This window comes from Pristiophorus japonicus, chromosome 9, assembly GCF_044704955.1.
Source record: "Pristiophorus japonicus isolate sPriJap1 chromosome 9, sPriJap1.hap1, whole genome shotgun sequence".
Lineage (NCBI taxonomy): Eukaryota > Metazoa > Chordata > Chondrichthyes > Pristiophoridae > Pristiophorus > Pristiophorus japonicus.
In genome coordinates this window covers 215,415,297-215,430,996 of record NC_091985.1, presented here as the reverse complement: position 1 = coordinate 215,430,996, position 15,700 = coordinate 215,415,297, and the positions used below count along the sequence as shown (strand labels likewise).

At 47.0% G+C, this 15,700-nt stretch overlaps 2 protein-coding genes across 4 annotated transcripts in view; one reads left to right on the top strand and one right to left on the bottom strand.

Moving 5' to 3' along the window:
- Positions 1-15,700, top strand: part of LOC139273651 (gastrula zinc finger protein XlCGF67.1-like) — a 46,399-nt gene that overhangs the window by 16,288 nt on the left and 14,411 nt on the right. The gene's annotated exons all lie outside the window — the stretch shown is intronic.
- LOC139273675 (zinc finger protein 420-like) overlaps positions 9,566-15,700 on the bottom strand; it is a 37,335-nt gene continuing 31,200 nt past the window's right edge. Inside the window, exon 5 of the mRNA XM_070890712.1 lies at positions 9,566-11,032. Within this exon, the coding sequence (XP_070746813.1) occupies positions 10,127-11,032 (906 nt within the window). The 3' untranslated portion in view covers positions 9,566-10,126. The remainder of the gene's footprint in view (positions 11,033-15,700) is intronic.

The following is a 15,700-nucleotide window of genomic DNA, read 5'->3' as shown; positions in this document are numbered from 1 at the left end:
TGGGAAAAAAACAGTAAAAGGGAATATTATTTGAATGGGGAGAAATTACTAAATTACAACATGCTGCGATGCAGAGGGACCTGGGGGTCCTTGTGCATGAATCCCAAAAAGTTAGTTTGCAGGCGCAGCAGGTAATCAGGAAAGTGAATGGAATGTTGGCCTTCATTGCGAGAGGGATGGAGTACAAAAGCAGGCAGGTCCTGCTGCAACTATATAGGGTATTGGTGAGGCCGCACCTGAAGTACTGCGTGCAGTTTTGGTCACCTTACTTAAGGAAGGATATACTGGCTTTGGAGGGGGTACAGAGACAAAAAGAGTACAAAAGGCCCAATGCGGCGGCAGTCGGGAACAGCGTGTGGAGGTGCGTGGAGAGCCGTAAGTTCCGGGGATGGCGAGAGGCCTGCAAAAGGCCCAGCCGGTGCAGCTATAGGGAGAAGGCAAAAAAGAAGTAGAAAGAAACAAAAAGGTGACGTCACAGCCAAGGGGGTAAGTGATTGGCTGGTGATTGGTGAGAAGTTTTTCTTTTTTCTCTTCTATAACAGTAAGTAAACTTTAGCATTGTTGTTGCCTATCTAAGGGTTAAGTCATGGCAGGAGAGCTCGGTCAGGTGTTATGCTCCTCCTGTATCATGTGGGAACTCAGGGACGCTTCCAGTGTCCCTGACGACTACGTGTGCGGGAAGTGTATCCACCTCCAGCTCCTGACAGACCGCATTGCGTAGTTGGAGCTGAGGATGGATTCACTCTGGAGCATCCATGATGCTGAGAATGATGTGAATAGCACGTTTAGTGAGTTGGTCATACCGCAGGTGAAGGGACAACAGCCAGCTAGGGAATGGAAGACCAGCAGGAAGAGCAGTGCAAGGAAGGTAGTGCAGGGGTCCCCTGCGGTCATCCCCCTGCAAAACAGATACACCGTTTTGAGTACTGTTGAGGGGGATGACTCATCAGGGGAGGGCAGCAGCAGCCAAGTTCATGGCACCGTGGCTGGCTCTGTTGCACAGTAGGGCAGGAAAAAGAGTGGGAGAGCGATAGTGATAGGGGATTCGATAGTAAGTGGAATAGATAGGCGTTTCTGCGGCCGCAACAGAGACTCCAGGATGATATGTTGCCTCCCTGGTGCAAGGGTTAAGGATGTCTCGGAGCGGGTGCAGGACATTCTGAAAAGGGAGGGTGAACAGCCAGTTGTTGTGGTGCACATTGGTACCAAAGATATAGGTAAAAAAAGGGAAGAGGTCCTACGACATGAATTTAAGGAGCTAAATTAAAACATAGGACCTCAAAAGTAGTAATCTCAGGATTGCTACCAGTGCCACGTGCGAGTCAGAGTAGGAATCGCAGGATAGCTCAGATGAATACGTGGCTTGAGCAGTGGTGCAGCAGGGAGGGATTCAAATTCCTGGGGCATTGGAACCGGTTCTGGGGGAGGTGGGACCAGTACAAACCGGACGGTCTGCACCTAGGCAGGACCGGAACCAATGTGCGAGGGGGAGTGTTTGCTAGTGCTGTTGGAGAGGAGTTAAACTAATATGGCAGGGGGATGGGAACCAATGCAGGGAGACAGAGGGAAACAAAAAGGAGACAAAAGCAAAAGACAGAAAGGAGATGAGTAAAAGTGGAGGGCAGAGAAACCCAAAGCAAAAAACAAAAAGGGCCACTGAATGTAAAGGGGCTGCAGGAGGGGTCAAAACTAAAAATCATGGATTAAAAACTAGTATTAAAACATCAAAATAAAGTAAATGAGTTGATGGCACAAATCATTACAAATGGGTATGATTTGGTGGCCAGTACAGAAACGTGGTTGCAGGGTGGCCAAGACTGAGAATTAAACATACAGGGGTATCTGACGATTCAGAAAGATAGACAAGAAGGGAAAGGAGGTGGGGTAGCTCTGTTAATAAAAGATGATATCAGGGCAGTTGTGAGAGACGATATTGGCTCTAATGAACAAAATGTTGAATCGTTGTGGGTGGAGATTAGAGATAGTAAGGGGAAAAAGTCACTGGTGGGCGTAGTTTATAGGCCCCCAAATAATAACTTCATGGTGGGGCGGGCAATAATCAAGAAAATAATGGAGGCATGTGAAAAAGGAACGGCAGTAATCATGGGGGATTTTAACCTACATATCGATTGGTCTGAGCAAATCGCACGGGGTAGCCTGGAGGAGGAATTCATAGAATGCATACGGGATTGTTTCTTAGAACAGTATGTTACAGAACACTATCTTAGATCTGGTCCTCTGTAATGAGACAGGAATAATAAACGATCTCCTAGTAAAAGATCCTCTCGGAATGAGTGATCACAGTATGGTTGAATTTGTAATACAGATTGAGGGTGAGGAAGTAGTGTCTCAAACGAGCATACTATGCTTAAACAAAGGGGACTACAGTGGGATGAGGGCAGAGTTGGCTAAAGTAGACTGGAAACACAGACTAAACGGTGGCACAATTGAGGAACAGTGGAGGACTTTTAAGGAGCTCTTTCATAGTGCTCAACAAAAATATATTCCAATGAAAAAGAAGGGCGGTAAGAGAAGGGATAACCAGCCGTGGATAACCAGGGAAATTAAGGAGAGTATCAAATTAAAAACCAATGCGTATACGGTGGCCAAGGTTAGTGGGAAAATAGAAGATTGGGAAAATTTTAAACGACAGCAAAGAATGACTAAGAAAGCAATAAAGGATAGATTACGAAGGTAAACTTGCGCAAAACATAAAAACGGATAGTAAAAGCTTTTACAGATATATAAAACGGAAAAGAGTGACTAAAATAAATGTTTGTCCCTTAGAAGATGAGAAGGGGGATTTAATAATGGCAAATGTGGAAATGGCTGAGACCTTAAACAATTATTTTGCTTCGGTCTTCACAGTGGAAGACACAGAAACCATGCCAGAAATTGCTGGTCACAGGAATGTGGGAAGGGAGGACCTGGAGACAATCACTATCACTAGCGGGGTAGTGCTGGACAGGCTAATGGGACTCAAGATTGACAAGTCCCCTGGTTCTGAGGAAATACATCCCAGGGTATTAAAAGAGATGGCGGAAGTTATAGCAGATGGATTCGTTTTAATCTACCAAAATTCTCTGGACTCTGGGGAGGTACCAGCGGATTGGAAAGCAGCTAATGTAACGACTCTGTTTAAAAAAGGGGGCAGACAAAAGGCAGGTAACTATAGGCCGGGTAGTTTAAAATCTGTAGTGGGGAAAATGCTTGAAACTATCATTAAGGAAGAAATAGCGGGACATCTAGATCGGAATAGTGCAATCAAGCAGACGCAGCATGGGTTCATGAAGGGGAAATCATGTTTAACTAATTTACTGAAATTCTTTGAGGATATAACGAGCATGGTGGATAGAGGTGTACCGATGGATGTGGTGTATTTAGATTTCCAAAAGGCATTCGATAAGGTGCCACACAAAAGGTTACTGCAGAAGATAAAGGTACGCGGAGTCAGTGGAAATGTATTAGCATGGATAGAGAATTGGCTGGTTAACAGAAAGCAGAGAGTCAGGATAAATGGGTCCTTTTCGGGTTGGAAATCGGTGGTTAGTGGTGTGCCACAGGGATCGGTGCTGGGACCACAACTGTTTACAATATACATAGATGACCTGGAAGAGGGGACAGAGTGTAGTGTAACAAAATTTGCAGATGACACAAAGATTAGTGGGAAAGCGGGTTGTGTAGAGGACACAGAGAGGCTGCAAAGAGATTTAGATAGGTTAAGTGAATGGGCTAAGGTTTGGCAGATGGAATACAATGTCGGAAAGTGTGAGGTCATCCACCTTGGGAAAAAAAACAAAAAAAGGGAATACTATTTGAATGGGGAGAAATTACAACATGCTGCGGTGCAGAGGGACCTGGGGGTCCTTGTGCATGAATCCCAAAAAGTTAGTTTGCAGGTGCAGCAGGTAATCAGGAAGGTGAATGGAATGCTGGCCTTCATTGCGAGAGGGATGAAGTACAAAAGCAGGCAGGTCCTGCTGCAACCGTATAGGGTATTGGTGAGGCCGCACCTGGAGTACTGCGCGCAGTTTTGGTCGCCTTACTTAAGGAAGGATATACTGGCTTTGGAGAGGGTACAGAGACGATTCACTTGGTTGATTCCGGAGATGAGGGGGTTACCTTATGATGATAGATTGAGTAGACTGGGTCTTTACTCGTTGGAGTTCAGAAGGATGAGGGGTGATCTTATAGAAACATTTAAAATCATGAAAGGGATCGACAAGATAGAGGCAGAGAGGTTGTTTCCACTGGTAGGGGAGACTAGAACTAGGGGGCACAGCCTCAAAATACGGGGGAGCCAATTTAAAACCGAGTTGAGAAGGAATTTCTTCTCCCAGAGGGTTGTGAATCTGTGGAATTCTCTGCCCAGGGAAGCAGTTGAGGCTAGCTCATTGAATGTATTCAAGTCACAGATAGATAGATTTTTAACCAATAAGGGAATTAAGGGTTACGGGAACCAGCCGGATAAGTGGAGCTGAGTCCACGGCCAGATCAGCCATGATCTTATTGAATGGCAGAGCAGGCTCGAGGGGCTAGCTGGCCTATTCCTGTTCCTAATTCTTATGTTCTTATGTAATGGATAATCTTTATCCAAGAATTATGTAAATTCTGGTGTCCCTGAGTCAATGTTGGGACTATTGCTCTTCTGAATATAGAGAAATTATCTGAGCTTTGGTGTATGGGCCACAAGATCAAAATCTGCAGATGGCTCACTTTGGTGATCATCATCATAGGCGGTCCCTCGAACGAGGATGACTTGCTTCCACATGAGTTCATAAATGTTTCAATGAAGGACCCGATGTACCAGTCCTGAACTCCAGGGGTGGAAGATGCCTGTGCGTGGATTTTTTTAAGGTGTGGTGACCATTGCACACCAGCCACCACACGGGCTTGACAGAGCTAGGCCTTTATCCAGTGCCAAGGGTTAAGCAGGACGACTGGAGACCTGCTCTGCTGCACGGACCTAGTGCGCACACATATCGCAGTGTGGGCTGGCCCGTGCTGCCCCAGGGCACTTGGCTCTTCTGGGTGCCGTACCCGCATTAGCCGCACCCCCGCCATGAGCTCCCATCGCTCCTCCACCACAAACATTCGCCGCACCTCCGCCATGATCTCTCACCACCACTACCTTGATAGCCTTGCTTAGATAGGTCACATGGAAAACTTTGCAAATGCAATATTGCCAAGAATCAGGTGGTGTTGGTTGAAGGAGAAATGCTGGCCAGGAAATTGGGAGGCCTCCCAATAGTGCCGGGGGATCTTTTAATATCCAGGCAAACACGGCCTCGGTTCAACTTCTCGTCTAAAAGGTGGCACTTCCGACACTGCAGCACTCCCTCAGTACTGCACTGAAACCTCAGCATGGATTTATGAAAGGGAAATCATGCTTGACAAATCTTCTGGAATTTTTTGAGGATGCAACTAGTAGAGTGGACAAGGGAGAACCAGTGGATGTGGTGTATTTGGACTTTCAAAAGGCTTTTGACAAGGTCCCACACAAGAGATTGGTGTGCAAAATTAAAGCACATGGTATTGGGGGTAATGTACTGACGTGGATAGAGAACTGGTTGGCAGACAGGAACCAGAGAGTCGGGATAAACGGGTCCTTTTCAGAATGGCAGGCAGTGACTAGTGAGGTGCCGCAGGGCTCAGTGCTGGGACCCCAGCTATTTACAATATACATTAATGATTTAGATGAAGGAATTGAGTGTAATATTTCCAAGTTTGCAGATGGCACTAAGCTGGGTGGTGGTGTGAGCTGTGAGGAGGCTGCTAAGAGGCTGCAGGATGACTTGGACAGGTTAGGTGAGTGGGCAAATGTATAGAAGATGCAGTATAATATGGATAAATGTGAGGTTATCCACTTTGGGGGCAAAAACACGAAGGCAGAATATTATCTGAATGGCGGCAGATTAGGAAAAGGGGAGGTGCAATGAGACCTGGGTGTCATGGTACATAAGTCATTGAAAGTTGGCATGCAGGTACAGCAGGCGGTGAAGAAGACAAATGGTATGTTAGCCTTCATAGCTAGGGGATTTGAGTATATGAGCAGGGAGGTCTTACTGCAGTTGTACAGGGCCTGGAATATTGTGTTCAGTTTTGGTCTCCTAATCTGAGGAAGGACATTCTTGCTATTGAGGGAGTGCAGCGAATGCATAAGGGATGGTTTTCTAGACCAATATGTCGAGGAACCAACTAGGGGGGAGGCCATCTTAGACTGGGTGTTGTGTAATGAGAGAGGATTAATTAGCAATCTCATTGTGCGAGGCCCCTTGGGGAAGAGTGACCATAATATGGTGGAATTCTGCATTAGGATGGAGAATGAAACAGTTAATTCAGAGACCATGGTCCAGAACTTAAAGAAGGGTAACTTTGAAGGTATGAGGCATGAATTGGCTAAGATAGATTGGCTAATGATACTTAAGGGGTTGACTGTGGATGGGCAATGGCAGACATTTAGAGAACGCATGGATGAATTACAACAATTGTACATTCCTGTCTGGCGTAAAAATAAAAAAGGGAAGGTGGCTCAACCGTGGCTATCTAGGGAAATCAGGGATAGTATTAAAGCCAAGGAAGTGGCATACAAATTGGCCAGAAATAGCAGCGAACCTGGGGACTGGGAGAAATTTAGAACTCAGCAGAGGAGGACAAAGGGTTTGATTAGGGTAGGGAAAATGGAGTACGAGAAGAAGCTTGCAGGGAACATTAAGGCGGATTGCAAAAGTTTCTATAGGTATGTAAAGAGAAAAAGGTTAGTAAAGACAAACGTAGGTCCCCTGCAGTCAGAATCAGGGGAAGTCATAACGGGGAACAAAGAAATGGCAGACCAATTGAACAAGTACTTTGGTTCAGTATTCACTAAGGAGGACACAAACAACCTTCCGGATATAAAAGTGGTCAAAGGGTCTATTAAGGAGGAGGAACTGAGGGAAATCTTTATTAGTCGGGAAATTGTGTTGGGGAAATTGATGGGATTGAAGGCCGATAAATCCCCAGGGCCTGATGGACTGCATCCCAGAAGTACTTAAGGAGGTGGCCTTGGAAATAGCGGATGCATTGACAGTCATTTTCCAACATTCCATTGACTCTGGATCAGTTCCTATCGAGTGGAGGGTAGCCAATGTAACCCCACTTTTTAAAAAAGGAGGGAGAGAGAAAGCAGGGAATTATAGACCGGTCAGCCTGACCTCAGTAGTGGGTAAAATGATGGAATCAATTATTAAGGATGTCATAGCAGCGCATTTGGAAAATGGTGACATGATAGGTCCAAGTCAGCATGGATTTGTAAAAGGGAGATCATGCTTGACAAATCTTCTGGAATTTTTTGAGGATGTTTCCAATAAAGTGGACAAAGGAGTACCAGTTGATGTGGTATATTTGGACTTTCAGAAGGCTTTCGACAAAGTCCCACACAGGAGATTAATGTGCAAAGTTAAAGCACATGGGATTGGGGGGTAGTGTGCTGACGTGGATTGAGAACTGGTTGTCAGACAGGAAGCAAAGAGTAGGAGTAAATGGGTACTTTTCGGAATGGCAGGCAGTGACTAGTGGGGTACCGCAGGGTTCTGTGCTAGGGCCCCAGCTGTTTACATTGTACATTAATGATTTAGACGAGGGGATTAAATGTAGTATCTCCAAATTTGCGGATGACACTAAGTTGGGTGGCAGTGTGAGCTGCGAGGAGGATGCTATGAGGCTACAGAGTGACTTGGATAGGTTAGGTGAGTGGGCAAATGCGTGGCAGATGAAGTATAATGTGGATAAATGTGAGGTTATCCACTTTGGTGGTAAAAACAGAGAGACAGACTATTATCTGAATGGTGACAGATTAGGAAAAGGGAAGGTGCAACGAGACCTGGGTGTCATGGTACATCAGTCATTGAAGGTTGGCATGCAGGTACAGCAGGCGGTTAAGAAAGCAAATGGCATGTTGGCCTTCATAGCGAGGGGATTTGAGTACAGGGGCAGGGAGGTGTTGCTACAGTTGTACAGGGCCTTGGTGAGGCCACACCTGGAGTATTGTGTACAGTTTTGGTCTCCTAACTTGAGGAAGGACATACTTGCTGTTGAGGGAGTGCAGCGAAGATTCACCAGACTGATTCCTGGGATGGTGGGACTGACCTATCAAGAAAGACTGAATCAACTGGGCTTGTATTCACTGGAGTTCAGAAGAGTGAGAGGGGACCTCATAGAAACATTTAAAATTCTGACGGGTTTGGACAGGTTGGATGCAGGAAGAATGTTCCCAATGTTGGGGAAGTCCAGAACCAGGGGTCACAGTCTAAGGATAAGGGGTAAGCCATTTAGGACCGAGATAAGGAGAAACTTCTTCACCCAGAGACTGGTGAACCTGTGGAATTCTCTACCACAGGAAGTAGTTGAGGCCAATTCACTAAATATATTCAAAAGGGAGTTAGATGAAGTCCTTACTACTCGGGGGATCAAGGGGTATGGCGTGAAAGCAGGAAGTGGGTACTGAAGTTTCATGTTCAGCCATGAACTCGTTGAATGGCGGTGCAGGCTAGAAGGGCTGAATGGCCTGCTCCTGCACCTATTTTCTATGTTTCTATGTTTCTATGTTCACCAGACTGATTCCCAGGATGGCAGGACTGACATATGAGGAGAGACTGGATCGACTATGCCTGTATTCACAGGAATTTAGAAGGATGAAAGGGGATCTCATAGAAACATATAAAATTCTGACGAACTGGACAGGTTAGATGCAGGAAGAATGTTCCCGATGTTGGGGAAGTCCAGAACCAGGGAACACAGTCTAAGGATAAGGGGTAAGCCATTTAGGACTGAGATGAGGAGAAACCTTTTCACTGAGAGAGTTGTTAACCTGTGAAATTCCCTACCGCAGAGAGTTGTTAGATACAGAGTAAAGCTTCCTCTACACTGTCCCATCAAACACTCCCAGGGCATGTACACGGGCGTGTTACTAATGGCTTCCCTGGATCCCAAGGCTGGGAGCGGCACTCTGGAAGGTATGGGGAGCTCGGACTTGTCCATGATAATAACCAACAGCAAGAGAACTGAAATAATCCAGAGTAATGAGGTGTTGGTCATGGCTCAGTGGTAGCATTCTTGTCTCTGAGTCAGTAGATTGTGGATTGAAGTCCACCTCCAGAGCCTTGAGCATAAAATCTAGACCGGCATTCCAATGCAATACAGAGGGAGCGCTGCACTGTCAGAGGTGCCGTCTTTCACATGAGACGTTCAATCAAGGCCCCATCTGACCTCTCAAATGGGCGTAAATGATCCCATGACATTATTCAAAGAAAAAGGGAGTTTACCCCAGTGTCCCTCAACCAACATCACTAAAACAGATTATCTGGCCATTATCACATTGCTGTTTGTGGGAGCCTGCTGTGTGCAAATTGGTTGCTGCATTTCCTCCATTACAACAGTGACTGCACTTAAAAAGCACTTGCTTGTCAAGTGCTTTGGCATGAAAAGCACTTTATAAATACAAGTCTTCCTTTAACAAAGGAGAAAAGGCTCAAAAATGGAACAGGCTATCAATTAGTCTCCTCTTGGAGAAATCAAGGAATCGACTGTATGTTGGAAACAAAGCTGATTTATTTGAGAGTTGTTTGACAGAGGGTGCAGAAAAGATTTACAAGAATGGTTCCAAGGCTGAGGGACTTCAGTTATGTGGATATACTGCAGAAGCTGGGGTTGTTCTCCTTACAGCAGAGAAGATTGAGAGGAGATTTGATAGAGGTGTTCAAGATCATGAGGGGTATAGACAGAGTGGATCCAGAGGACAAAAGGTGATTGGCAAAAGAACCAAAGGCGACATTAGGAAAAAAAATTTTACGCAGCGAGTGGTTAGGATCTGGAATGCACTCCTGAAAGGGTGGGAGGCAGACTCAATTGTCGCTTTCAAAAGGGAATTGGATAAGTACCTGAAGGAAAAAATTCACAGGGTTACGGGGCAAGGGCGGGGGAGTGGGACTAGCTGAGGTGTTCTTGCAGAGAGCCTGCATGGGCTTGATGGGTCGAAAGCTGTAACCATTCTATGATTCTAAGCTTTCCAGAAAATTAAACTCCAGCCCAGTTATAGGGATTAATTACATCAGTGGCAACAAACCCCAACTGTCCAAGTGAACACGGTTCAGTCCTGGATGTGATTAACAGCAGAATCCACACCTGCAGTGTGAACTCGCTGGTGTCTCAGTAGGTGGGACGACTGAATGAATCCCTTCCCACACTCAGAGCAGGTGAACGGCCTCTCCCCAGTGTGAGTGCGTTGGTGTGTCATCAGATCCTTTCTGCTTTTAAAGCTCTTCTCACAGTCAGGACATTTAAACGGTCTCTTATTGGTGTGAACAAGTTGGTGTTCAGTGAGCTGGGATGAACGAGTGCATGCCTTCCCACACACAGAACAGGTAAAATGTTTCTCCCCAGTGTGAACAGGTTGGTGTGCAGTGAGCTGGCATGAACGAGCGAATTCCATACCACACATGGAACACGTGAACGGCCTTTCCCCGGTGTGAACTCGCTGGTGTTCAGTGAGGATGGATGAACGAGCGAATCCCTTCCCACACACAGAGCAGATGAACGGCCTCTCCCCGCTGTGAACTCGCTGGTGTCTCAGCTGATGAGATGAATTAACAAACCCTTTCCCACATATGGAGCAGATGAATGGTCTCTCCCCAGTATGAACTCGCTGGTGTTCAGTGAGGCGTGAAGAACAAGTGAATCCCTTCCCACACACGGAGCAGATGAATGGTTTCTCCCCAGTGTGAACTCGCTGGTGCTCAGTGAGGTTGGATGACTGCCTGAACCTCTTCTCGCAGTAAGAGCAACTGAACGGCCTCTCCCCAGTGTGAACTCGTTGGTGTTGATTTAGTTCACGAGAGGTTTTAAAGCTGTTCCCACAGTCAGAGCATTTAAAAGGTCTCTCATTCGTGTGAACTCGCTGGTGTGATAGAAGGTGAGCTGAACGAATGAATCCCTTCCCACACACAGGGCAGGTGAACGGCCTCTCCCCGGTGTGACGACGTCGATGAGTTTCCAGCTCAGAGGGGCAATTGAATCCCTTCCCACAATCTCCGCATTCCCATGGTTTCTCCGTGATGTGGGTGTCCTTGTGTCTCTCCAAGTTGTACAATCAGTTGAAGCCTCATCCACACACACACACAGGTACGGTTTCTCCCCGTTGTGAATGGTGCGATGTTTCTCCTTCCACTTTAAAAGGCCGATGATATCCAGCTCCTGATGAATGGAGTGACTCTGTCAGATCTGACATATTTGGTTGGGTTTTCCGTCTGCAAATGCTCCCCTTCTAATATCCTGTAAAAGGATTTTACAAAAGTCAGCACTGGAAGTGCAGGATAGAAATTGAAGACAGACAATTCTCATTTCTATGGCACAGTCTTTCCCCTCTATTGTTCCCCCAAAGCTGTAAATCCCTGTCCCGCACACTCTCCCTCCTCGCTGTGCTGAAATCCAAACCCATCGCACCATCTCCAACATTTCTTTACCCTCCCCCCTCCACCGGGAGCTCGGAGCAGTCAGTCGAGGAGGCGGGAGCTCGGAGCAGCGCGAGTCCGGGGTCGGTGAGAGGCCTATAAAGGCCAGCGGGAGCTCGGAGCAGTCAGTCGAGGAGGCGGGAGCTCGGAGCAGCGCGAGTCCGGGGTCGGTGAGAGGCCTATAAAGGCCAGCGGGAGCTCGGAGCAGTCAGTCGAGGAGGCGGGAGCTCGGAGCAGCGCGAGTCCGGGGTCGGCGAGAGGCCTATAAAGGCCAGCGGGAGCTCGGAGCAGTCAGTCGAGGAGGCGGGAGCTCGGAGCAGCGCGAGTCCGGGGTCGGCGAGAGGCCTATAAAGGCCAGCGGGAGCTCGGAGCAGCGCGAGTCCGGGGTCGGCGAGAGGCGGACCGGTGCAGCTACAGGGAGAAGGCAAAAAAACAAAGGTGACGTCACAGCCTAGGGGGTAAGTGATTGGCTGGTGATTGGTGAGTAGTTTTTCTTTTTCTTCTTATATTGGTCAGTAACTTTTAACATTGTTATTACCAGTTTAAGTGTATCTAAGGGTTAAGTCATGGCAGGAGAGCTCGGTCGGGTGTTATGCTCCTCCTGTACCATGTGGGAACTCAGGGACGCTTCCGGTGTCCCTGACGACTATGTGTGCGGGAAGTGTATCCGCCTCCAGCTCCTGACGGTCCGCGTTACGGAATTGGAGCTGAGGGTGGATTCACTCTGGAGCATCCACGATGCTGAGAATGACGTGAGTATCACGTGTAGTGAGTTGGTCTTACCGCAGGGAAAGGGTCCACAGCCAGATAGGGAATGGAAGACCAGCAGGAAGAGTAGAGCAAGGAAGGTAGTGCAGGGGTCCCCTGCGGTCATCCCCCTGCAAAACAGATACACCGCTTTGGGTACTGTTGAGGGGAATGACTCATCAGGGGAGGGCAGCAGCAGCCAAGTTCATGGCACCGTGGCTGGCTCTGCTGCACAGGAGGGCAAGAAAAAGAGTGGGAGAGCGATAGTGATAGGGGATTCAATTGTGAGGGGAATAGATAGGCGTTTCTGCGGCCGCAACCGAGACTCCAGGATGGTATGTTGCCTCCCTGGTGCAAGGGTCAAGGATGTCTCGGAGCGGGTGCAGGACATTCTGAAATGGGAGGGAGAACAGCCAGTTGTCGTGGTGCACATTGGTACCAACGACATAGGCAAAAAAAGGGATGAGGTCCTACGAAACGAATTTAAGGAGCTAGGAGCTAAATTAAAAAGTAGGACCTCAAAAGTAGTAATCTCGGGATTGCTACCAGTGCCACGTGATAGTCAGAGTAGGAATCGCAGGATAGCGCAGATGAATACGTGGCTTGAGCAGTGGTGCAGCAGGGAGGGATTCAAATTCCTGGGGCATTGGGACCGGTTCTGGGGGAGGTGGGACCAGTACAAACCGGACGGTCTGCACCTGGGCAGGACTGGAACCAATGTCCTCGGGGGAGTGTTTGCTAGTGCTGTTGGGGAGGATTTAAACTAATATGGCAGGGGGATGGGAACCAATGCAGGGAGACAGAGGGAAACAAAAAGGAGCCAAAAGCAAAAGACAGAAAGGAGATGAGGAAAAGTGTAGGGCAGAGAAACCCAAGGCAAAGAACAAAAAGGGCCACTGTACAGCAAAATTCTAAAAGGACAAAGGGTGTTAATAAAACAAGCCTGAAGGCTTTGTGTCTTAATGCAAGGAGTATCCGCAATAAGGTGGATGAATTAATTGTGCAAATAGATGTTAACAAATATGATGTGATTGGGATTACGGAGACGTGGCTCCAGGATGATCAGGGCTGGGAACTCAACATTCAGGGGTATTCAACATTCAGGAAGGATAGAATAAAAGGAAAAGGAGGTGGGGTAGCATTGCTGGTTAAAGAGGAGATTAATGCAATAGTTAGGAAAGACATTAGCTTGGATGATGTGGAATCTATATGGGTAGAGCTGCAGAACACCAAAGGGCAAAAAACGTTAGTAGGAGTTGTGTACAGACCTCCAAACAGTAATAGGGATGTTGGGGAGGGCATCAAACAGGAAATTAGGGGTGCATGCAATAAAGGTGTAGCAGTTGTAATGGGTGACTTTAATATGCACATAGATTGGGCTAGCCAAACTGGAAGCAATACGGTGGAGGAGGATTTCCTGGAGTGCATAAGGGATGGTTTTCTAGACCAATATGTTGAGGAACCAACTAGGGGGGAGGCCATCTTAGACTGGGTGTTGTGTAATGAGAGAGGATTAATTAGCAATCTCATTGTGCGAGGCCCCTTGGGGAAGAGTGACCATAATATGGTGGAATTCTGCATTAGGATGGAGAATGAAACAGTAAATTCAGAGACCATGGTCCAGAACTTAAAGAAGGGTAACTTTGAAGGTATGAGGCGAGAATTGGCTAGGATAGATTGGCGAATGATACTTAGGGGGTTGACTGTGGATGGGCAATGGCAGACATTTAGAGACCGCATGGATGAAGTACAACAATTGTACATTCCTGTCTGGCGTAAAAATAAAAAGGGGAAGGTGGCTCAACCGTGGCTATCTAGGGAAATCAGGGATAGTATTAAAGCCAAGGAAGTGGCATACAAATTGGCCAGAAATAGCAGCGAACCTGGGGACTGGGAGAAATTTAGAACTCAGCAGAGGAGGACAAAGGGTTTGATTAGGACAGGGAAAATGGAGTACGAGAAGAAGCTTGCAGGGAACATTAAGGCGGATTGCAAAAGTTTCTATAGGTATGTAAAGAGAAAAAGGTTGGTGAAGACAAACGTAGGTCCCCTGCAGTCAGAATCAGGGGAAGTCATAACGGGGAACAAAGAAATGGCGGATCAATTGAACAAGTACTTTGGTTCGGTATTCACTAAGGAGGATACAAACAACCTTCCGGATATAAAAGGGGTCAGAGGGTCTAGTAAGGAAGAGGAACTGAGGGAAATCTTTATTAGTCGGGAAATTGTGTTGGGGAAATTGATGGGATTGAAGGCAGATAAATCCCCAGGGCCTGATGGCCTGCATCCTAGAGTACTTAAGGAGGTGGCCTTGGAAATAGCGGATGCATTGACAGTCATTTTCCAACATTCCATTGACTCTGGATCAGTTCCTATGGAGTGGAGGGTAGCCAATGTAACCCCACTTTTTAAAAAAGGAGGGAGAGAGAAAACAGGGAATTATAGACCGGTCAGCCTGACCTCAGTAGTGGGTAAAATGATGGAATCAATTATTAAGGATGTCATAGCAGTGCATCTGGAAAATGGTGACATGATAGGTCCAAGTCAGCATGGATTTGTGAAAGGGAAATCATGCTTGACAAATCTTCTGGAATTTTTTGAGGATGTTTCCAGTAAAGTGGACAAAGGAGAACCAGTTGATGTGGTATATTTGGACTTTCAGAAGGCTTTCGACAAGGTCCCACACAAGAGATTAATGTGCAAAGTTAAAGCACATGGGATTGGGGGTAGTGTGCTGACGTGGATTGAGAACTGGTTGTCAGACAGGAAGCAAAGAGTAGGAGTAAACGGGTACTTTTCAGAATGGCAGGCAGTGACTAGTGGAGTGCCGCAAGGTTCTGTGCTGGGGCCCCAGCTGTTTACATTGTACATTAATGATTTAGACGAGGGGATTAAATGCAGTATCTCCAAATTTGCGGATGATACTAAGTTGGGTGGCAGTGTGAGCTGCGAGGAGGATGCTATTAGGCTGCAGAGTGACTTGGATAGGTTAGGTGAGTGGGCAAATGCATGGCAGATGAAGTATAATGTGGATAAATGTGAGGTTATCCACTTTGGTGGTAAAAACAGAGAGACAGACTATTATCTGAATGGTGACAGATTAGGAAAAGGGAAGGTGCAACGAGACCTGGGTGTCATGGTACATCAGTCATTGAAGGTTGGCATGCAGGTACAGCAGGCGGTTAAGAAAGCAAATGGCATGTTGGCCTTCATAGCGAGGGGATTTGAATACAGGGGCAGGGAGGTGTTGCTACAGTTGTACAGGGCCTTGGTGAGGCCACACCTGGAGTATTGTGTACAGTTTTGGTCTCCTAACTTGAGGAAGGACATTCTTGCTATTGAGGGAGTGCAGCGAAGGTTCACCAGACTGATTCCCGGGATGGCGGGACTGACCTATCAAGAAAGATTGGATCAATTGGGCTTGTATTCACTGGAGTTCAGAAGAATGAGAGGGGACCTCATAGAAA